This window comes from Dysidea avara, chromosome 12 (assembly GCF_963678975.1).
Source record: "Dysidea avara chromosome 12, odDysAvar1.4, whole genome shotgun sequence".
NCBI classification, from domain to species: Eukaryota; Metazoa; Porifera; class Demospongiae; order Dictyoceratida; family Dysideidae; genus Dysidea; species Dysidea avara.
In genome coordinates, this window is record NC_089283.1 from 888622 (window position 1) to 911860 (window position 23239).

Sequence of the window (23239 nt, forward strand, 5' to 3'; positions counted from 1 at the left end):
TTCGATTGTGGTAACCAGTTTTGTCATGCCACCAGATTCGAGTTTAGCCAGTGTGAATAGTAAGAATCAGACTAGTATCGTTTAGTAGTTAGGTTTTGTTTACTTAAACCGTCTATTTAGCTGCTTTTTTCGCTCGAGAGAATCACTATGGCGATTAGTCTGGCGTTTAGTCTATCTGATGGCGATTGAGTGATCACGCTGGCATGCTGAGCACTACACGATGAGAGTCGAACAGCGAATGCAGGTTAGTGATATAACACATAGCGTACTAGCTTTCAATATCTCAGGTGGCTGCAGTACCGCAGAGGGAACGTCATCGCAACGTTCGGCTTAGTTACCCACAATCGATGTTAGAAACCTGGCCTTTAAGTGTTACAGCTGTGTTGTGATACTCTCCCCACCTATTAGGTGAGTGGTACTTAACATTTATACAACATGCACTCGTGCTCTGCCTGTATAAACGCACTTGCCTGACGGCCTGACGGCCCTCAGGCTCGTGCGTTTATATCAGGCAGAGCACTCGTGGCCGTTGTAACTATATAATATATCCCTGGTAGTTATTTTCATTTTGATCACAGTGATATAGAGCCACTATCTATTTAGCACTAGCAGAATTTGACTGCTTACCTAATACTAAGGCGATTGTTCATTTCACAGAAATTTCACAGAGAACCTCTTAAGTTTTGACTAAAGCTTGTCCCTATGATTCCCTCCCTACAAAAGCCACTGTAGCAGAAAGATTCCATAGAACAGGAGTGTACCCAAGAGGTTTACAATGGCTTTACGAGCTTACACAGGAGCTTAACATGAACAGGAGCTTACACACTACTGAAACATTGGGAAATTGAAACTTTGGGTTTCCAGAATCTGTCATGAAACAGGATACATTTTAAAACTTTTATTGATCTTACATTGGACTTATTTTATTATGTGGACTGACTAGTGAACTGGGCTTGAAACATGACTCTCAACTACGCTAGGGCAGAAAATGTAAGTTTGTAGTAAAGTTTTAAACAAGCTTTCTATGACTTAAAATACAAGTATAAATTATTCAAGTATACAACACTTTTGTCCTCACAAATATATAAATTATTCAGTGTGATACAACAAGTAAACTAATGGATTGTTTATTTCACAGTTACATCATGAGTGTACACTAAATAGAATAATGTTGTGGTTACAGCTAATGATGAGAACTGTCAGACAATATACTGGTCCAACTGGATTGTGTCCAACACTACACACATGTAGCCATATTAGGTTAGCTACACTACATGATGTACTGTACAACATCATAATATAGTTTTGTTGTTCCCTTCAGACACTAGGGAGTGTATTTGTGTGCAGTCAATGGATGAACAATTATCTATTTTGAACAAGAAGTGTTTGGATTTGCTCGTTTCCTTCCCAACATTCTCATACCTGGTCCCTTGTGTTATGTGAAGAAGACCAACACCATGGTAACAGTCAGTGGTGAAGGAGTGCTGGAGGCTTATACGTGAGTGTTGTTAGTGGCGTGGTCATTACATCTCTATGGTGACTCTATAGTTACCGGGGGCAACATCAGCTCCAGCTAATCAGGAGCCATCAACAGTGGCAGGAAAACTACCTCACACTAGAAAAAGATTAACGGTGAGTGGTGAAAACCATTGTATACCTATAATTTACACCAACAATTTATTTTTATCCTCCATTTATCCCTCTGTGTCTTTATCCATCCAACTCTCTCCAATATTTCATTCCTCCAATGTTTTGCCTTTCCAAGATTGCCTCTGACTGTTACTGTAAACAATGATGATAGTGGCTAGTTTGCTATCACCTATAAGGACTTCCTGTAGGAATGCTGAGCAATATGCTATGTAGCACCAGCTATGATTGACTTATTTGTAAGTATCGTGAACTATGCAGTATCGTGAATAGTCGCTTTAGTATTGATCGTGATACTAAAATGGCAGTATCGCTCAGCCCAATCGCCTATTTAAAAACGCCGGTTTTAAGCATTTAGTGTGTTGTAGCTCGCCAATGGTTGAAGCTATGTGTACCAAATTTTCACACGCTTTACGCCAATTCCTTACCTTCCAGAGCATCCACTGCGCAAGTAGCCAACAACTAAGTTTCCCGCCATTTTAGATAGTTTTTAAACTGAGGTTGACTGTATCAGGTGAGCTGCAAATTGGGTGGGAGGCAGGGGCCCTGGAAGGCGGGCAAGATGGTGTTCAAAAATTGAAAAGGAAGGCCGAGGGATGAATTAGGCCAAGTTTTGGGCCATTGAGGTCTCAAAACTGGCTAAAATGAAAGGAAATTCACTGCAGAGGTACTTATTCAACACCACAGAGCTGTACAGCCACACACAGTCATCCCCAGGCTGACCAGAGCTCCATTAAGGACGTACGGATCACCATTGGGCTTGGGAAAGGCAGCCAGCAAAACCAGACCACCCAAGTCTAGCTGATTTTGATTGTGGAATTAGATAGTTTATTCATGTAGCTTTGTGTCCTGGGTGAAAAATCGAATCTGCTGACATGGGCGATAAGAACAGTTTTCTCAGACTGGGTCACATTTAGTATTCTATTTTTGCTGTACTTGTGATCATTCAAAGCATCATAATTTAGGTGTTTTTAAAATGAATTGCACCACTTTAAAGCTCATAGAAAAAGCTTTCGTTAGGTATATTTAACAGCTTAATTTGATGAAGTTGATAATTAACCATGTCTCCTAATCTTTGACTTTTGCTCTACCAAAAAGTGCTGATTAGAATTTTTGTGGATACTTGTCAGGCATTCACCTAATAGTTGCAAAAGTTTCAGCGTGGGGCGTCTATGTAATAGTTAGACACTCCCAATAGTGATTTAAAAACCTTAGGTGACATCAATAATGGTTTTTAAATCCTCGAAGACGCCTATTGTGAGTGTCTAAGTGTTTTAGACAATGGCGTAGAAGCAGTGAGTTAGTATAGAGAGTTCCCATTGTAAACACCGAGGGTGTTTCAGCGAGCAAAAGATGTGAGGTCGCGCATGCCATGAAGCATGAATAAGTGAAGGTCTGTAAAGTCGATAAAAAGTATGTTTGAGGCATTATGGATACGTGTGAATGGCAGCGAATGGGAATAGCAGTGCCAGCATGGCTGTCTTGGTCTACAGAGTATGCTTTAATATGGCAAAGGCCATAAACTGAATTAATGGCTTTTTTGATTAACCAGTTACCACGATGGTCTATAAATCTGCTGAGCTACCCACGATAACAGCGTACCTGAGTGTAATTTCTTTGTAATAATCTGCTTGCAATTGCTTGGTGTTTACTGATGTGTGAAATACTAATTGTCCACAAAAGGCTAATTGCATTACTGTGGGCCACATTGTGGTGTAAACAACTGTCAGGTTACCAGTAAGACACCTGATACCAGGTTTCTTTGCAAATAAGAGACCTATCAAACGAAACGCTGCATGCCATTGTCTAATAGTAGATATCCCATGCAGTATTGTACACCTTGTAGCCCATTCTGCTGATTTAGGTTTGCAGACACACAAGACTCTTTGATTCAACTGCAAGTTAAATGTATGCATATATAAACAGATTGCCGGTAATACAAGTTTGTTACTGTGGTGACAGTGTGATGCTGTTTGGTAGCAAATGTCATTTCTTTTTTGTCAGAGTTCACACAACCACTTCTTGTCCTTGGGTCTACGAGAGTTAGAATGTCATCCATTGATATAGTGTGGATATTCTGGGGGTCTGGGTACTTGAACGAGTTTGATGGACCGTGTGAATACAGAAATGTCAATTTCACTTCCTCAGTGTCACTGCAAACTTGAAGCACACAAGTTAACCACCAATTCTCTTCATGTCAACAAGTGACAAATCCAGCAATCGATTCTGGTGAAGCTTCATTCTTTGCTAGAGCAACTCTCTCTTTCCTGAAAACATCAGATTATAACCCAGCGCGGCGCTTTGATACTCCCACGCACTGGGGTTTAAGTAATATTATTACTACAAGTAACGAAGTTTCTAATCTCATTAGTAATCCACTGCTTATTCACCAGCTTCTTACTTATAACCAAGATTTTCACATTGTCCAACAACGCAATTATGTCACATGATTAGGTGATAGTTTCACACGTGACAGCTTTAGGCTGTGGACACAAAGTAATATAATATGTAATATTATTATAGTTACTTTCCCTTGTGAAAATTTTGTGTGCAACTTGTATGCAGTTAGCAATTACACACATGCAGTGCTCTTAAGATTGTTGTAAAACAATAGCACAACTTTGTATATTCTCTGCATGTATATAGTTCAGTAGCAAAAAACTAGCAAGTTCTTTTGCTATCATATTGCACATGTGCATTTTATTCTCGTACAATAGCAGTGCATTATGCTCTTTTTGCTTGCGTACTGCATGCTTGCAGTTTGCTTTCATAAGTTAGCCTTAATAGGGGGTTGGTCTGCTCACAAATTACACACATGCAGTCCGCTCTCTTTTTGCGTACATGCAGTATACAGTATGAAATAGCCAATCAGATGAAAACAAACAAAAGTTTAAAATTACGCCTATACTGTTTGCTACTATTGACAACTTGTGCAAAGAAAAGAAGTAGTCTTTATTAGTGGGGTGTGGTGTTCTACAAGAAAACTTGTTATAGCAGTACATGACATTACAAGTACAGCTGAGGTTGGCGCCTTGAGTTGCTGAGGTTAGCGTCTTGAGTTTCCTTGAAAGTCATGCATCACAGGTGGAGAAACATTTCTAAACATGAATAAAATACTACTGCTACATTTTAGGGATGGGCAATTATTCAGTTATAGTGATAATCACGATTATTTTATTGGCAATAATCGACATCGTGTACTTTTCATAGACTAGTGATAATCGAAATTGGCAATTATCATGCAATAATCGTGGTAATCAGAGAAATATATGTAAATTTTCAATGTAATTTAACCATTTACTTAATAATTCATGTTGTGTTTAGTGTTTTTCATCACACAAGAATTGAGTTGACAATAATCGCGATAATTATGATATTTGTTCATGACAATAATCGTATAGCAAAATATCAATATCAAAATCACCCTTCACTACTGCTGTTCATTATGGCTTCTTTGTTCTCTGTAACAAAGTGAGGGAGTGTGATTTTTAACCTTTGATTTAAAGACTATAGAAATGTACAATTGAAAGCAGACAAGAAGCAGGAGAGTATTTGGACCTGTATCAATTTCTACATTTTGCTTTTGGACAAAAGATCATCTTTGTGAAAAAAAATTGTGCACAGTGAGGCCAAACAGACAGTTTGCGGCTTGTAACTGACTTGTAGTTTTGTATTGCATGCATTTCTTGTAGATGTGAATTACAAATTTAAAGAAATACAAATATGAAATAAATAGCCAGTGTTTGCAAGTTGCATGCATGTAGTCGCTCAACTGATAAACTGCTCACAAGTTGCACACATGAAATGGCACACATGTAAGTGTTTACATGCAACAGCTATGGAAATGCACGTGTGCAATCGGGCCAAATACTAACATACACACACATGCATTTGATTACATGTATTTGCATGTAAATATACGTGTGTGTTTGTGTGTACATGTGTACAAATTTATTATACGGGTAATATGTAACTGTAACTAAATAGTTCAGTTGTAAATAATATGTAACTAGTTACTTTTAATAAGTAACTGTCCCAACACTGACTATAATATCCTATCATCACTTATAGGGGACTGAAGGGTTTAGTTGTGACATTGGATGAACTGGGTCATGTGATCTGCAGTTATATGGGTACAGACCCCTCCCACTTCACACCCCCAACCCCTCAGGCTAGGGAGGTGAACTATGAGGTCAGTCATGTCATGTTTGTACCCTAATATGGCCATCATGCTATTATTAGAAACTAGATAAAGAATATAAGGAGCTGCAAAAAGTTGTCAGGGAGTCAATTAAAGGATCAGGTGAGCTCCACTGAATGGGATTTCTCCTAATGATGACATCACAACAGAAGTCACTCCAGTGAGGACAGACAACACATTAACTATTAACAGTGAAGTGGTGGACAAGCCTCGTATTATCACTGTGAGCAGTTGTACTACTTATTGTTGATTATATGTGACCCAGTATGGTATCTGGTAATAGTGTAAACATCATCTGGTGATAATGGCCGTTTGTTGGAACAGCCTCACACAGTTTAGTCTCTAGTATATATACACACATAATAGAGTGGCCTTTTATTCTGTATTCTTACAAGATATTGACAATGATCATGAGTTTGTAGATGTACTCGAATACAGACTTGGGTGTTTCTTCCCAAGATAGTATTCTGGTGTAGAAGTGTGCTTTTATTCCAGTACTGGTGTCTTGTACTCTTATTTGTGTGACTGATTGTAGCTATCTGATGGAGATCATGTGAGCTCAGATGAAGGGAATTCCCCGGATGCAATACAGCTATGTTGTGAGGTCATCATACAGTTATCAACAGATCACATGATCCATGATGTCATGATGACTGTTCAAACCAATCAGCCGCTAGTCGTCCACCCGTGTGTATTCCAGTGGAACGAAATGGGTAATGTTTGTTTGTGTGTGTGTGTGTGTGTGCACGCATGCATGTGTGTGTGTGTGTGTGTGTGTGACTGTGTGTGTGTACTGAACCTTTTGAGAACATCTCTTAGTACATAAACTGACCTGGAAAATCAGGACACCTTGATATTCAGGACAGTATGGTTAGAAGAAATACTATGAAATACACTAAAACTTAACTAAGAAATGTTTGTTGTTCCATAAGCAGCCACATCCCACCAGTTACCATAACCATATATGGTGTGTTACTGTCTGTTTCCTCCTTCCATAGCTGCTGGAGTCGTCAACCCGATCACTTTAACATTTGTGTGTACTCCTAACTTGTTGCCGACCTGTACATCAGCTGTTGTCACGGTGATGCACTCAGTGTCACAGTCACGCCCCCACATTACACAACACACAGTACCCCTACCCTTGTCATTGTTCTGTATGTCTGTCATGCCCGCAAAAACTGCCGAGTATAAGGTGAGGTCATGTGATCTTAAGTGTAGTGTTACCTGTCACACCTTTCAGGTTACCATAGATACCAATAGTCCTCCAGTGAGCTTGATGACACTGTTTCCAGGTAATTAATGGATTTCAGTGAATTATTGGTTGTTACATTACCAACAAAATATATTGTGAGTAGTTTGGTTGTCAAATATCACATGATCTCATAGTTCAACCCCAACACCTCAGTATCAATACCAAGTATTCTAATGTGTGAATTGGTAGTGTATCCATGTGTGTCCCAGAACACTCACAAACCTTCTTTCAGCCACCCCAACACAATACATCACTTTCCTAGCTAACAAGCAAGTACTACATTATCCATGCTTGTTGTGAATATGTTTCCAATATTAGTATCAAAACAAGGCTACACCATATTTGGTTATGCATAGTCCAAAAGTATACTTTAGTTGTACACAAGTTTTATCCAATCATTTTACAGAGTTTGCCACCCCTGGTGACAACAATGTTCCACAGAACGCTATCGGGTTCCAGCTGTTACCAGGTGCTGAGGTTACCATGGTAGTGTCCAAGACTGGTGACAGGTATAGACTACAGTCGGACTGTTTTGAAGCCATAGGATTATTTGAAGCTGAGCTGGTGAAGAGGCTGGCAGAGCACTATCATGACAAGGTGAGCCCAAAGAGGTTTGGGGTAGTGGTGACACACACACACACACACACACACACACACACACACACACACACACACACACACACACACACACACACACACACACACACACACACACACACACACACACACACACACACACACACACACACACACACACACACACACACACACACACACACTTTATGTGCTGCTTATTCCTTCTCATAGTCTCCACCATTCAAGGCATCATTTACAGAACAACTTCCACTGAAGGAATATTTTGAGATAGTGGAGGATCACTTTAAGGTAGTGTAGTCATCGTTGTAATGTAGTTCCTGGTAGTGGAACTACTCATTTTCCGATATACAAAATTTGGCCAGCTGGGGTCTGTATGATATACCTTATGGTAGAATGTTGGTGGGAGAATTCTTTTCCAACTTTTAGCCAACTAAACAGAAAGAATGCAGTATGGCATTTGCCAAAATGTTATCCACCAAATTCTACCTCAAGTTAAATTGCCAAAATTTTGTGTCATATGGTACATGTGATGTACATGTGATATTATCATGTACAGTTGAGGGTAGAGAGGGAGCAGTACCTGTTAGCAGTGGAGCAACACTCTCAACAGTTCAGAGCCATACAGAAGAGACTTCTCACAAGGTTCAAGGATAAAACTCCATCTTCACTACAACATCTTGATACCCTGTTGGATGGGACCTTCCTACAGGTGGGTGTGTCTGGGAAACTCCCTCTAGTAGTGTTGTCATGGCAATTAGTTTACATTGGTACTTGGTGTATGGGATGGTGTGCCACCAACTCTTTTTAGATAACAATAAACTCCCTGGTTTGGTCTGTCTAGCATTCAGGACTTTTCAACCATTTGGTCCCCAGTTACTCACATTATGTGGCTGCAATGTATTTTGGCAACACTGCAATTTGATTGGACATACCAGTTTTCGATAACAGTGGCACAAGTCCTTAATGCTAGTGGGACTTGTGTGAGTATACTGCTCACCTGTCTGTACATACATACGTATGTGTGCATGTATACTGTGTGTCGTGTAATTGTTTACTACTCTTATCACTATGGTTACAGCTGATAGCACTTAGTGACAAGTGTCAGTCAATAAAAGAAGAATTGTCAGTGGTTAACAATCGGTTGTGTTGTGCTACTAACTTCATCGTAGACCTTGTCAGGTGACTTACATCATTACTAGGGGTGCCACGTGAAGTTGTATATCATGACATGTTGAAATACAATGAAATATCCCTTAACTTTGAGTACCATAATAAGAACAGACGTTTTGGTCTGGTTCCATCCTTTTACCTCTGAAAGAGGAAGATCTCAATCTTATCACAGTGGGTTAAAATGGTCTCACAGAATATGCTGTGATATGATATGATAAGACAAATGATAATAAAAATTGTCGTGGCATCCCTAGTCGTTACCATAACAACATGTCCTAAAGCAGTACCACAGGTTATCAGCTGGTATGTCAGACGAGGAGTGTGATGTGTTGAGGGTGTGTCTCTGTGTCAGTCCTGATCACCTAATTGAGCAAGTGAGTTCACTGTTGTCATGCCAACTGTGATGTCATCATGACACCCCCTAGGGATGGGAAGAGACAACAACAACAGCTGTGATGCACATGTTGGTCACATGTTTGAGTAAAAACAATAAAAAACAACAAACAAGTGAGTTGGGAGACTAGCTGATGTGTATTATGTGTCAGAGATGAATTGATAAAATGAATAGTGTATTAATTTATTATGAAATCTGTCCTTGCCACAATATGTGCTTATAATTCTACACAGGACAGATTTCAGCTTTACCAAAATTTACAGCGATGATACCATATATAGTATAAACAGGGATTAGTAATGATGACATCATTCTCATACAGGTTTTTGCAATTGAATTCGTCGCCTTTGCGATTGAATTCGTCCTGTTTGCAATTGAATTTGTCGGTTTTGCAGTTGAATTTGTCAGTTTTGCAATAGGATTCGTCGCGTTTGCATTACAATTCGTCATAAACAGAACGGCTCCAAGAAACCAACCGTTCATTAAGAGATGAATTATTCACATCATGGAGAGTTACACTTGAGACACTAGAAGGTAATTGGAGCTGGTAGTACGCGCCAGGCTGATACTGTCTGACAAGTTAATTAGCTTGCTGGCTAGTGACCACACCCATCGCGAATGGCGTATATAGTAAAGTTTGGAATGTTGCTGGATAGGCTGTAGAGGAAGAATTATTGCCTTAAAAAGAGTTGTTTACTACTGTTATACTTGAACAAGTTCTTATAGCAGCTGCTACATCATGTTTTCGTGTTTTCTCCAGCTGCCATTCTTGTTATGGACGAATTTAACTGCAGAACGGACTAATTGTAAACAGGACGAATTCAATTGCTAAAACCTGTAATAACAAATAATTTTATGTACAGGTAGTCCTCATACGAGTTGAGACTTTGAGTGACCATACCTTACATTGTTTATTTGTGAGTTCATCTTGACAGTTCCTTTACACTATTACACTGTGTGAGTCACGGCCAGTTTGTCTTGGACTTTGGTATCAATAATTTTAGTGTTGCTATTACTAAGGATCATGACAAGATGTGAGATTTGTTCATTAACTAGTCCACAATGATTGAAAGTTTGTATGAAGGTTATTTTGTATGATCTGAAGTTGATGTTGTTGACTACTGAACCTGTAACCAAGACAAGTAAAACCTGTAATGAGGATTGTCTGTCATGACATCACTGTTACAAATCCCTGTTTGTACTATATGTGACCGTCTCAGCAAAAACCCGACTTGTTTGCACAACTTCCGAAATGTTTTTTTTTTCTTTTTTCTCAGCATTATGTGCAGTTGCCTTCTGTGGTGAGTAGTTTTGGAATTATAGTGCTAGACAGTAGGAAGAGCAAGATAATTGATTTGTACAGCGACTATACTGAAAATAAACTACAGGTGCTTACATTCGTAGCCATAATTTCCATTAGCATTAGCTTATAACATTGGAATTTGGCTTAAAATGTTCACCATGGACTAGCAAATCCACTAAAATATAGTGTTGGCCCTGTAGTCACTTACACATATGGTATGAAGGCAGTTTAGTTGAAGAAATGATGACAATCTTGCTTATATTTACCGCATCGTAAACAGGCGCACGTGACACACATAGTGTTGGGGCTACAGAAAGAAAGAAAAAAATTTTTTTTCAACTCTCCATGAGCAGGCGAATGAGATGGTGTATAGTTTTAATCGATTTTAGTGTTTCTTCTCAGAGGAATGGCCCAATAAAAATTTGCGTATTTTTCTTTGTTAGCAGGAATAATAAATTTTTTGACTATTTTTTGAAAATTTCCATTTTCTCTATACACATGCTTGTGCAAACAAGTCAGGTTTTTGCTGAGACGGTCACATATTATCTATGGTAACACCCAGACCAGCTGGACTAAGATAAAGGACCATGGTAGTCCAATAACATTTTAACATGTTGTGTGTGTAGTGAGACTAACTCACTTACAGTAATACTCACAGTATGACATAACATTGTAAGGACTTTTGTAATCAGTTTTAGTAGAATATAGCAGAGAGAATTCAGTTCAATTGTACATATCAACCTTATATCATCTACAACAGTTCCTGGTAGTCTTGAGATGCCGGCAGACACGGGCAAACTGAAGAGACACTTGTCGTTATTCTTTGATCGATTACTGAAGGGAGGTCGTCTGAACACTACTGGAGAGGTGACCACATGGTCATCACATGATAAGAGGGGACCGGTATCACTACCTCCCATCAATGATGTCACTAGTGATGATGTAATACAGGAAGAGGACTAGATGTGACTTGTTCTATTTGATCATGTTAATAACTTGTGTGTTGATGAGGGTGTGTCATTAATTTATTTATTAAAAATGTGATTAGCCATAAGGGGAGTAGTCTACCCAGCTGTATTAATGGTGACCCGGTGTTAACTGGTGAAGTAGTCTACCCAGCTGTATTAATGGTGACCTGGTGTTAACTGGTGAAGTAGTCTACCCAGCTGTAATAATGGTGACCCGGTGTTAACTGGTGAAGTAGTCTACCCAGCTGTAATAATGGTGACCCGGTGTTAACTGGTGAAGTAGTCTACCCAGCTGTATTAATGGTGACCCGGTGTTAACTGGTGAAGTAGTCTACCCAGCTGTAATAATGGTGACCCGGTGTTAACTGGTGAAGTAGTCTACCCAGCTGTATTAATGGTGACCCGGTGTTAACTGGTGAAGTAGTCTACCCAGCTGTATTAATGGTGACCCGGTGTTAACTGGTGAAGTAGTCTACCCAGCTGTATTAATGGTGACCCGGTGTTAACTGGTGAAGTAGTCTACCCAGCTGTATTAATGGGGACCTGGTGTTAACTGGTGAAGTAGTCCACCCAGCTGTATTAATGGTGACCCGGTGTTAACTGGTGAAGTAGTCTACCCAGCTGTATTAATGGTGACCTGGTGTTAACTGGTGAAGTAGTCTACCCAGCTGTATTAATGGTGCTATTATTCCTCTGTCATGCCATTGAACTTTACTTTCATAGTTTTGCTTTTACGCAGCAGAAATGTGACGTACTTGAGCATGTGCCTATTATGGCACTGAATTATTTAACATGTTTTAGGTCAAACCATCAGTTTATGTCAGAATGATCACCTGATCTTGTGCTTTTCATATGTAGAAGTTTGCAGACATTTGTTATACTTTGTTCATGGTAAAAACAAGGGCAGATTTAGGGGATGTTTTGGGGGACTGAAGCATCCCCCTTACTATGTGCTAGCTAGAAAGACAGTAGAAACTACAGTACTGGTGTAGTTGTGTCTAATGCATGGCTACAAGGGAAGAGTGAGAAGAGAAGAGCTAATCTATTCTAGGAATCAACAAGAGGGGAACAAAGGGGTAAAACTGTTAAAAAGCTTGGAATACTCTAATAGAACATCCACCGTTAAAATTCTTAACTATAAAGACCAACTCCCAGTTTGAACTTAGACCACTTAGATAAAGCATGTTCCTTGTGCTGAGTGTTCTTCTCACACTACACTATTAGCTGTATCAATCAGATGACACACTTTTAGCCCCCATTATAAATACACTATAAATACCCTAGGTTAGCACACCCCCTTGGGAAATCCCAGATCGGCCCCTGAAAAATGCCAGCTGGAACATGTCAAATACATTTCTGCTGAAAAAACTATTAATTAATTATTGTGTACTGCCTACCTTGTGCCTGTATAGTAACTTACTGGGTGTGATATGCTGAACAACTTTTCAGTGAGTATAATGATGTTAGAAGAAAGCCCAAATTTTTGTGTGTGTCAAAATTAAACCAACTTGGTGTAACAAATTCCATCATACATTTTGTATTGGGTGTTTTAGGGCCTTGTAATAAACAACATAACACAACACACATGACGGATTCCATACTAGATTGGGAAACAGTAGTGAATGATGATTTAAATGAGTTATTGAAGAAGGAAATTTAAGTGAGTCATTTTGTGGTTGAAAATCACTTTTATACCATGGCCTGGGGCAGATATTTGTAATGGAATTCTGACCTCTTTACAACTGTTAACTCTACTAGTGTTATACTGACAAAAAGTGTCATGAATTATCTCTGCAGGTTAGTTAGTAAAATTTAGCGTTTCTGCAGTTAAGCACATGATGTCTGTTGTTGTAGCAAACTTCAATGACAAATTGTAAATCAACTTTGCTTGGACTGTGAAAGAAGTCACCTCAACTCTTACATGGTTTAGGACCTAAAAACTGAAATCAGATGTCCCATTAAAAGTGGAAAATTTTGCATTTTTTACAGGAAAACCAAAAGATATTTCACTGAGAAGGGTCCTCACTCATAAGTAAGCAAATCTCACTACAGGTTGAGGTCTCTGTGTGAAATAAGTGATTTGACCTTACCAAAAGGGGTAGAGTCCTGTAGAACCATCTGCGACCAGGATCAAAATCAAGTGATCAAGAGCACTGAATCAAGCAATCAAGACATTCTATTAAGCTAGCTCGCAAACAAAATGAGAATTTACGACAAAAATAATATGTGCTAAATTATCAAGCAATCAAGGCTGATTTTAAGGCAAAATCAAGTGATCAAAGTATATTTTTGTTGATCAAAAACCTTGATCCTGGTCGCAGATGGTTCTACAAGACTATTAGTAGTGACCGCCCCTTGTACCATCAACTATCAGATCATGGAACAACCTGTTACCCTAGTAGGAACAACATCACTAGAGAAAGTAACACACTTCTTATTGTATACACTGTTGGTAGGGAGTGTACATTATAAAGCTATTTGTGTGGGAATTCGTATGTCCTATTATGGTCTCAGATTATTGAAATTTAATACCCCACAAACATCTCACCTAGTGGGCGTGGCTTTTTTCAACAGTTTCTTCTCTTTCTGCTCGTTGAGTCTAGAGGATCAGTGGATATTAACAGGTAAGCGATTGGTACCTACCAGCGCGCCACAACCTACACTGTTGTGCGCGATAATAAACTCGATGTATTATTTGATAGTACGTTACCTACCTGTCGTTGTTTGTGCCTCCACAGAATGGCCCATCAGAGTGTTACTAACGGACTAGAACAGTTCAAGACAAGCGACAAAGGTAATCACTATGGCATCGTAAGAACGCGAAGTCACGCCAGTATGGACATACATACACGCAGACAAACATTGGATCTAACTCTCACGTGACCAGACCAGGTCACACGAGAGACTTATGATCATGTGAATACCCAAACCTTAAGGGAAGGACTGGAGTCTGGACTGGAATCTTGGCTCGAATTTATTTCAGTGCGTACTACACTCTCCCACGCTCATCAAAGTTGGCAAATGAAACTAAATGTTGAAAAGTGTGTTTTTCTACGTTGTTCAAGAAGCAAAACTCCCATGCTCACCACCTACAGCATTGACAATAAAGCTCTGGAACTGAAGAGTCAGCATCCATATCTAGGGGTCATATTCCACCAATCAATGTCTTGGTCCCACCACATCGATCATCTTTGCGGCAAAGCAACTAAAAGTCTCAACTTTCTTAAACGTAATATAAGTAAATGCTCCAAAGAAGTTAAGATAACAGCCTATTTAACATCAATACGTCCTCTGCTGGAATATGCTAGTTGTGTCTGGGACCCTCACCAGCTATACTTAATTAATACTTTAGAGAAGGTACAACGTCGTGCTGCAAGATGGGTAGCATCGGATTACAATCCAATGAGTAGTGTCACTTACCTGTTGGATCAACTGCATTGGAAGAGCCTACAGAGCAGAAGATGTATTGATCGTTTGAACTTACTATATAGAGTATTACATCACGCTTTGCCATCTATCCAGCTCCCTGAGTATTTCAAGCCTACTTCATATCCAACTAGATTGCATCACCAATACAGATATATAATTCCTCCAACTAGAACACTTGCTTACCAACAGAGTTACTTTCCAGGGACTATCAAGCAATGGAATAACCTCCCTAATCACATCATCGATACAGAGTCACTAGAACAGTTTAATAATTGTATTTTTGGACTAGATTTGTTGTAATTAACCCCCTTTTTGTTTTGAGGGTCCCCCCCCCTCCTGGATGTAACCAGCACTGAGTGCTGTCTTTCCAGTATCTAATCATAATCATAATCATAAAGTGCGCTAGTTTGTTTCTTCAAAAACACTCTAATAGAACGTTCAGAATTTTTACGGTACCATATTATCAATGACGGCACATACTGATCGAGTTGAGAACCACCACGAGTACTATTCATGATTTACATAAACATGTAGCTATGTTGGTGTAGTGAAACAGTGTAAGGCATACAGTGTGGGTGATTTTCACGGGTTCAACAATCTCCTTCACTGTTCATGATTGTTTTATTATGCTTACAGCTATGTGGGTGATTAGTTTCGATCCTTTTCTTCTTGTCATTAGGTCAAGATGGCTAAACAAGGACAGGATTTGTTGCTCGAGACTAAGTACTAGGCAGATGAGAAAATTGCACCCGGGCGGCTGTACCTGTGAAAATCACCACACTGCATGCCTTACACTGTTTCACTACACCAACATAGCTACGTGCTTCTAATAGTAATCGTGGTGGTAGTCTAGTGTCTCAGCTTTTGCTGATGCTGTCTCCCTGTTTAAATAACATTAAAAAAAATAAAATAAAAAACTCAGTTTGTGCCATGAAAATCCTGAACGTTCTATTAGAGTATATTCAAGAAACTGGCTAGCACGCTCTGATAAGAGTGGGAGAGTGTAGTACGTACTGAAATAAACTTGAGCACAGATTCAATTCCAGTCCAGTCCAGTCCAGGTAATAGTACTTTCCAAACCCTAGCTAGTCATTACCTGATCCCTATACAGTGTGTTAGAGTATGTGGGCACACACTATACACTGTTGATGAACACTTTTATTGCTCACAGCTACCAGTACTCCACTACTGAAGGACCTCCAAAACCATATTACTCCACACTACGCTGCTCAGTGGAGAGTGATAGGAACACAACTGGGTCTACCCAGTGGAACACTTGGCATCATAGAATATAACAACCGGGACAGAGCTGAACCTTGCTGTAATGCCATGTTGAAGAAATGGCTTGAAGTGGACCCCTCTGCTAGTTGGGAGAAATTGTTTGAAGTGATAGAGTCACCTGCAGTACTGTCCAGTGATCAAGCTCCTGATAAAGGTGACTAGCTATTATTGTGTGTGTACAACATGCGTAGGTAAACAATTGTATTAACTAGCTATTGTGTTGTCTTCACTAACTATAGTGACCTCCAAACCCAACATGGACAAGTCAACAGTCACTGATCAAGGTATAATGAGGTGATAGCTTTAACCATTGACATTATAACTTGTGTCTTTCTGTAGGAGTCTCTGTACTGTCAGAAAGGGTTAGTCAAATTACTATGCAAACACCGTTTGCTGTTGAAGAAGACGCTTGGCCACCAAAACAACCCAAACAGTTTACGCCTTTGTTGTTAGTTCACCATCAAGGTGAACATAACATTAAACAATCAACTGCTTTAGCTAAACTACAATCAGGTGGCATTGACCACCTCACTTCCACAGATAGTGTCCCCAAGTGTCATCAATTAGACAGCCATGAATCATTGAGGGAAGTCCTTGATGCTAGTAAGATGACTAAACAACTTGTAGATATCTTAGCCCCACTTGAAGATAGCAACAATCCACAATTTGTTTTAGTCGAGGGGTTGCCAGGTATTGGAAAGTCAATGTTGTTACAACAAATTTCATACAAATGGAGTACTAAACAACTGTTACAAAAATTCAAGTTGCTACTTCTTGTCCAGTTGCGTAATCCAGCTGTACAGAAGGTGTCACTCATCAATGACCTTCTTAGCTTGTTTTGTAAAAGAGATGAGAAGGCTGTAGAAATTTCTTCTGCAAGTAGCCAGTACTTCCTAAGGAATGGAGGTAGAGATCTTGTTCTCCTTTTTGATGGGTTTGATGAATTCCCAGATAATCTACAGAAAGATAGTTTAGTTGCTGATATACTCAAACGTCAGGTGTTACCTCATTGTGGCTTGGTGGTGTCATCTCGTCCACATGCCTCAGTGAAACTCCGAGAGGTTGCAACTGTCAGAGTTGACATTCTGGGCTTTGCTGAAGAGGAACGAAAGCTATACATTGAACAGTCACTAAAGGGACATCCACAGAAAGTCAAAGAGCTTACCGATTATCTTGACAGCCACCTCACAATCAATGGTCTTTGCTATGTTCCTTTCATTATGGTGGCACTGCTTTATCTGTATGACCAGGGAATTCCCCTTCCACACAGTTCCGTTGAGCTGTACCATCGGTTCATCTGTCTCACTATCTGTCGACATCTTGCCAAGTCTGGTCAACCTCTTGAAAATGATGTCACCAATCTTGCCAACCTCCCAGAGCCCTGCAATACAATAGTCAAACAGTTGGCAAAGTTATCCCTCAAAGCTCTTAATGACAACAAGTTAATATTTACCTTGGAGGAGGTGAAAGCAACTTGTCCAGACATCACAGCCATCCCAGGAGCCATCAATGGGTTTGGCTTGCTGCAGGCCGTGCAACACTTTGGCGTCACTGCGAAAACGATGACCTTCAATTTCTCACATTTCTCTATACAAGAATTCTTGGCAGCTTACCATGTCGCTCAGCTTCCAACCCGCGAAGAGTTGATGGTACTCCGCGAGAAGTTCTGGAATGATATTCACGCTAACATGTTTTCCATGTACACTACACTCACCAAAGGACAGCGACCAGCCTTCAAACAATTTCTTCGACAACCATCCATCTTGCAATCCTTCAAGCGATTCTTCTCTGGTGGTAGAGACGAAGCAGCGATCGTTGTTTCTCAGAAATTCCTCGACGAACAAATAAAATGTCTTCGCTTGTTTCGTTGTTTCAAAGAGGCTGGCGACGAAGAGATTTGTCGATCTATTACAAATTCGAAATGTTTCGATAACAAAGTAATCAACCTTGGCCACACTAGCCTATCACCATACGATATTGAGTGTGTTACACTCTTCCTTACCTGCTCACCCCACAAGGAGTGGAAGAGGCTTATCTTGTGGCGTTGCCATATCCAAGATATTGGTCTTCGTATCATTTATCGCGATCTGATGTCACACAACGTCACAATCAAAGTACTCCACTTGGAGTATAATGGCTTCACCAGATCTTCCTCCTCCTTCATTAGTGACCTAATCATCCACTGTAGAGTGGAAGAGTTGAATATTAATGGTAACCACACCATCGGAGAGGACCCTGCTCTCTACAACATGTTGACCCATCCCTCCTCTAGGCTAGTGAAACTGGACATGAATAGTACCAGGTTATCATCACGATCAGCCATTACCCTATTCACTGCAATATCAAAGGATAACAAACTGAAGGAGCTCAACATTGACAACAATCTCATCACTGATGAAGCTTGTGATGTCATTGCCACTACAATGAAGAACAATACATCACTAGTCTGGCTGGGGATGAGGGGCAACAAGATCAGTGGCTACCCTAGGATTTCAATTAGGATTTCAAGGATTTGAGATATTTATAATTCTAAGGTATTTCTGATGGCAATAAATTCAATATTTTGGTGAAGCTGAAATTCGACAGTATTTAGGATTTCTAGAATAATTATAAATTTACAGTATTTCTAACAGAATTTATTATTTTGATGAAGTGGATATTAGACAATATTTAGGATTTCTAGAGTAATTATAAATTTACGGTAGTATTTAAACAATTCATTATTTTAATGAAGCTGAAATTCTAGTTGTGCTGGAGACCTCATTCAACGTAAAGCCAAAAACACTGTCAACACTTCACCCTTGACCAGACTAGCTTCCCTCAGTGACAGCTGCTTAGAGATGGAGTAAAGCCAAAGGATAACTTTACACTTTTGGTAAATTCCAACTAGCTAGATTATTGGGTCGCTTGTTAGCTAAATTGCAAATTTTATTTTCAGAAGCTCTCACAGCCACTTAGGTCATCTCCTGAGAATTGTCAAGATACAAGACACACACTGATCAAGTGCTGCAGCTATCAAGCTTTGTCCCCATCTCTGTTAGCTACTAGCTATACAGTTCACTCACTTGTTGTCGTTGCTCCACTTCACAATAAACAACAAGTTACAACATAGCCTAACTACTAGACTACACTAGAAGCTACTACTCAACTACTATCACAACACTAGTAGCTAATGCTATAGACCTAGTCTATGTCAACACTACAGCTAACAGTCAGGTAGTTGACAATTGTTACTAGTTCTTTACTAATGTAGTAGCCAACAAGTCTAGCTCAGAGCTCAAAGTAATTTTATGTAGCAAGCTGCTAGCATTTCAGTAAATTTGGAAGCCAACTAACTAAAAAGTTATTACATATAAAGAGAAAGCCAATAAAGTGTTGTGGTTAGCTACTAATTGGTCAAATTTATAATGAACTAAATAATTAACTAAACCGCTACTAGTTTTAGTACAAAAGTAACTTGAAACTTCAAAATAAGCCTTCCTCTGAGCTATCCTCTTCAGCCACACCTAACTAGACTACATTTCTAACACACTACTAACACTTAAGCTTAATAACTAACTACCTACACTCTGTCACTACTGCTCTACGTACACTAACTATTCTAGAGCTGCAACTTTTACAAAACTTCCTAGCAACTGACAGAACAGCTGCCAGTTGACGGCGCTTAAATTTTACCGCTCTAAATTTACCGCTCTGTCCATTAAATAGAATACTAATAGTTAGTATGTACTGTTCGTTGAGTTATAGACTCACCTTTATTGCTCATGCCCAGAGGCGAAATTCGCGCCTTTCACCCTAGCGAAGCATTCTAATAAAACGTTCATCGTCGCCCAAGGCAAAATTCATTTCATGTGACGACACGGCTTATCCTGTACTGATGGTTTCAGGCAACTTGGTATAACAATCAATCAAGTGCTGTCCTCAGAGAGCCGGAGGCCGTAAACACTCTAATAGAACGTTCACCATCACCTCATGATCAGGATAGAGTTCGATGTACTAGATCACGTGAATGTGCAAGCAACTGCTGATTGCAGTTATTAACAAATCAGTAGTATGATTGATAGTGATGGCTCCCAGCATATTAGATTGTTTGATGTCATATTATATACAAGTTGGTGGAGTCTCTGATCATAGAAAACATAATTATCACACAGTAACCAGCTGGGGTAGCAACATGAGTGGTAACAAGCTGTTACTGCTAATCACCAACTCCTGGAGTGAACATTGCAGTTGTTTAACCATTTATGAGTTGAGATGTGGTTAGCATTGGATGTCATTCTAGTAAGAATCATACACTAACACCACGTACCAAAGCATTAGAATATCACTAACTTTACTACAATAATCCAGGACTCAACAAGAGGGTCACAACTAGACCAGAGTTAGAAGCTGCAATCTCTACAAAATTGTAGACATTATTGAAAATTTACACACAAGGTAGTGACTGCTCTATTAGAGTATTTCATAGTTCTGTTCAGACTGGTATAAAATGTTTGGTAGGGCAGCAGAGATATTTGGCTGATCTAACATGATACTGTCAGTTAGTGGGTCATATTCGTAACATTCTGTTATCAGTGACATCAACATTGTCTTTCTGCTCTCTACTTGATTATAAGGTGTATAACTGAGATCACATGAGACAGTATTAATAGCCTGAGGGCTATCCTGTGTCACTCATGTGACTAACAGTAGTACATACTATTATGAACTATTTGATTAGGTTCACAACAACACATATTTGTATTCTTGATCTACCTGTTATAGAAAAATGTCAAACAATTGTTTAGTAGCTTATAAGACATGTACATTTCAATAAATAAAATATGGTTGATAAGTTTTGGAGGGATATAACTCTAGATCTTATCGTTACCACATCAAGGTTTCTATGGTAACACAGGTTGATATGTACAAGTGACAGGGTTGCCATGATAGCAGCAGCAGTAGTAGTTACACGTCAGCAGCTCGTCTACACTCAAAACACAGACAAGTAATATCCTGACACTCTGGTAGTCTTATAGCACAGTGACAGTCACCACAACATTGACAAGTTGGAGCTGATGGGCACTAAATAAGAAATACAACAACAAACCTGTCACCTGTATTAGACCAGCTAGTTATCTAGTTAGTTACAGAGTTGAGATTAAAAATTTGAACAGCAAACTTTTACAGAAGAAAAGGTTGACAAATTGTTGCTATATTAGCTCCTCAGTTCAAAAAAATTAAAATCGATAAAATGCAAAATATTACAGTAGATCTAAACACACCCACTTTGTGCCTTGTGGCACTTGTAGAATCCTAATGGAAATTATGGATGTGTCTTAATAGATGCCATAACACACCAGCATTGAAACTGGGTTGGACGTCAGGGGCAGATCCAGGAGCTGGCAAGGGGAGTGGCTAAGTTGCAGCTCGAGTTGTAGGTGGTTAATTCTCTTGTATTTTAGTATCACCTCTTAGTTGTTTTTGTTTTTTTTTGCTATTTTGGCTTTGTGAAGTCATAACAGCTGTTTAAAAGGCTTAATGTGTTTGACATTCACAGTTGCTTTGACTTTTGTTTTAGTAGAATTTGCAATAAAATGGTAGTAATATATATATGAATTGATTATGGCCTGACAAGGTTTAGTACAAGGTTTAGTATTTCAATCAAAAGAAGTATGGCTCCTCCACTAAGGATGGGGGGAAAATGCCCCAAATGCCCCATCCTGGATCTGCCATTGGACGTATCTTCTTCTTGGGTGGGTACACTTTAGAAAAACATGAAGACAGACCTGTAAATTCATGAAAGTTGTTATAACCATGTAAACTTCGCCCAACCTTCGTGATTACTGTTACAGGAATGTATGATGAATTCCTGACAAATTCGCAACCTTTTTATGCAAGGTGCTGTATGTATGTGTTGAGCTGGATCAAGGGTTGGTGAATAAGAAACCACACAACATCAAAGGCTTTAAACATGATGTAAATGATGCATTTATTCATAAACTCATGTTACGGGCACACACTTAATGTGGTGTCCAGTGTAGCATCAGCAAGTGTGGAGTGAAACCCTCTTAATAAGAGGTTAAACAGCCAAATGAATTATCTACTTATGAAACTACTTTGAGCAAGAAGTGAAGAAATTTAAGTTTCCGTCAACAAGGAGGGAATCTTTAAGGCCACCGGTAATATCTTCTTTGCTGGGTTTTAACATTCATTACAGCACACAGGGATTTCAAACACATCCATTGTACGGAGTACTGCAAGAAGTCAATTAGCAAATTCCCTGTACTAAAATTTGTTGTTTTAGCTTTCATCAATGGCCAAAAATTTGACTGAAATATTCATGATTTATGGTAGTATATGGTTACAGTACAATGAAAAAATAATATTTTTATATGAATCAACTTTTGCAAACTTTGCCTTTTATAAAATTCACAGAATAAAATGTTTACAGGTTTAATTTGCCACATATTATATGAAACCCCACACTAGCCATCCAGCTTTACGCTTACGGGTACATTTTTGTATTTATGCTATTTAAACCATCACCATGGTTACTCACCTCACATTGTGGCCAATCACAACACTGATTACAGTCTCCACAAGGACACACACAAGACAGATCCCCACAACAATCACACTTCATGTCAACACAACATGGTCCACCAGAGGACAAGCATATGTCACACTGAGAACATTGCTAGAGGAGGAGGAGAATGATAAATGATTTGTAGTAATTGTGTAATGTCATGAGTTTTTGTAGATAATATTTGTGTGTAGTGGATGAGATAACATCATCTGGTCACCTTTACTGTTTTGTTGGTTGGCAAGTGGAACATATTTTATGACTTTTAGTTCATCCATAACAGAGTGTCCTTAGTACCATACAACAGGTTATGTTTGAAGGAGTTTAAATTATTTGAAGAGCAGTGGTTCTACAAAAATTTAACTCATCAAAAAATTTCTAATCGTAATGCACAACCTATTACCAAGAGTTCATAATGAACCCTTGCTATTA

General features: G+C 39.2%; 2 protein-coding genes and 1 long non-coding RNA gene across 12 annotated transcripts in view; 2 read left to right on the forward strand and 1 right to left on the reverse strand.

Annotated features, from left to right (window-relative positions):
- The window catches only part of LOC136241415 (protein PTHB1-like), a 33893-nt gene extending 22285 nt beyond the window's left edge, over window positions 1-11608 (forward strand). For 7 of the 8 annotated variants that reach the window (XM_066032621.1, XM_066032618.1, XM_066032619.1 and 4 more), the window contains 13 exons: window positions 5719-5839; window positions 5890-5950; window positions 5998-6071; window positions 6384-6561; window positions 6847-7040; window positions 7089-7140; window positions 7507-7697; window positions 7908-7985; window positions 8254-8406; window positions 8776-8876; window positions 9160-9241; window positions 9293-9374; window positions 11325-11608. In XM_066032621.1, the coding sequence (XP_065888693.1) occupies window positions 5719-5839; window positions 5890-5950; window positions 5998-6071; window positions 6384-6561; window positions 6847-7040; window positions 7089-7140; window positions 7507-7697; window positions 7908-7985; window positions 8254-8406; window positions 8776-8876; window positions 9160-9241; window positions 9293-9374; window positions 11325-11527 (1570 nt within the window). In that variant the 3' untranslated portion in view covers window positions 11528-11608. Of the gene's footprint in view, window positions 1-1183; window positions 1261-1321; window positions 1499-1548; window positions 1633-5718; window positions 5840-5889; window positions 5951-5997; window positions 6072-6383; window positions 6562-6846; window positions 7041-7088; window positions 7141-7506; window positions 7698-7907; window positions 7986-8253; window positions 8407-8775; window positions 8877-9159; window positions 9242-9292; window positions 9375-11324 lie in introns of all 8 variants that reach the window. The other variant, XM_066032624.1, reaches the window with a different exon arrangement.
- Window positions 11609-14079: 2471 nt separating this feature from the next.
- On the forward strand, window positions 14080-18758 carry LOC136241242 (protein NLRC3-like). Its single transcript, XM_066032431.1, has 5 exons — window positions 14080-14156; window positions 14271-14326; window positions 16133-16396; window positions 16482-16526; window positions 16582-18758. The coding sequence occupies exons 2-5, from the start codon at window positions 14272-14274 to the stop codon at window positions 18756-18758; spliced, it is 2541 nt and encodes an 846-aa protein (XP_065888503.1). The 5' UTR covers window positions 14080-14156; window position 14271.
- Window positions 18759-20797: 2039 nt separating this feature from the next.
- LOC136241423 (uncharacterized) overlaps window positions 20798-23239 on the reverse strand; it is a 59925-nt gene continuing 57483 nt past the window's right edge. The window contains exons 4-5 of one of the 3 annotated variants that reach the window (XR_010694292.1): window positions 22784-22921; window positions 20798-21306 (exon numbers count right to left, since the gene is read on the reverse strand). This is a non-coding gene — a long non-coding RNA (uncharacterized lncRNA). The remainder of the gene's footprint in view (window positions 21307-22783; window positions 22922-23239) is intronic. The other 2 variants (XR_010694293.1, XR_010694291.1) reach the window with 2 other exon arrangements.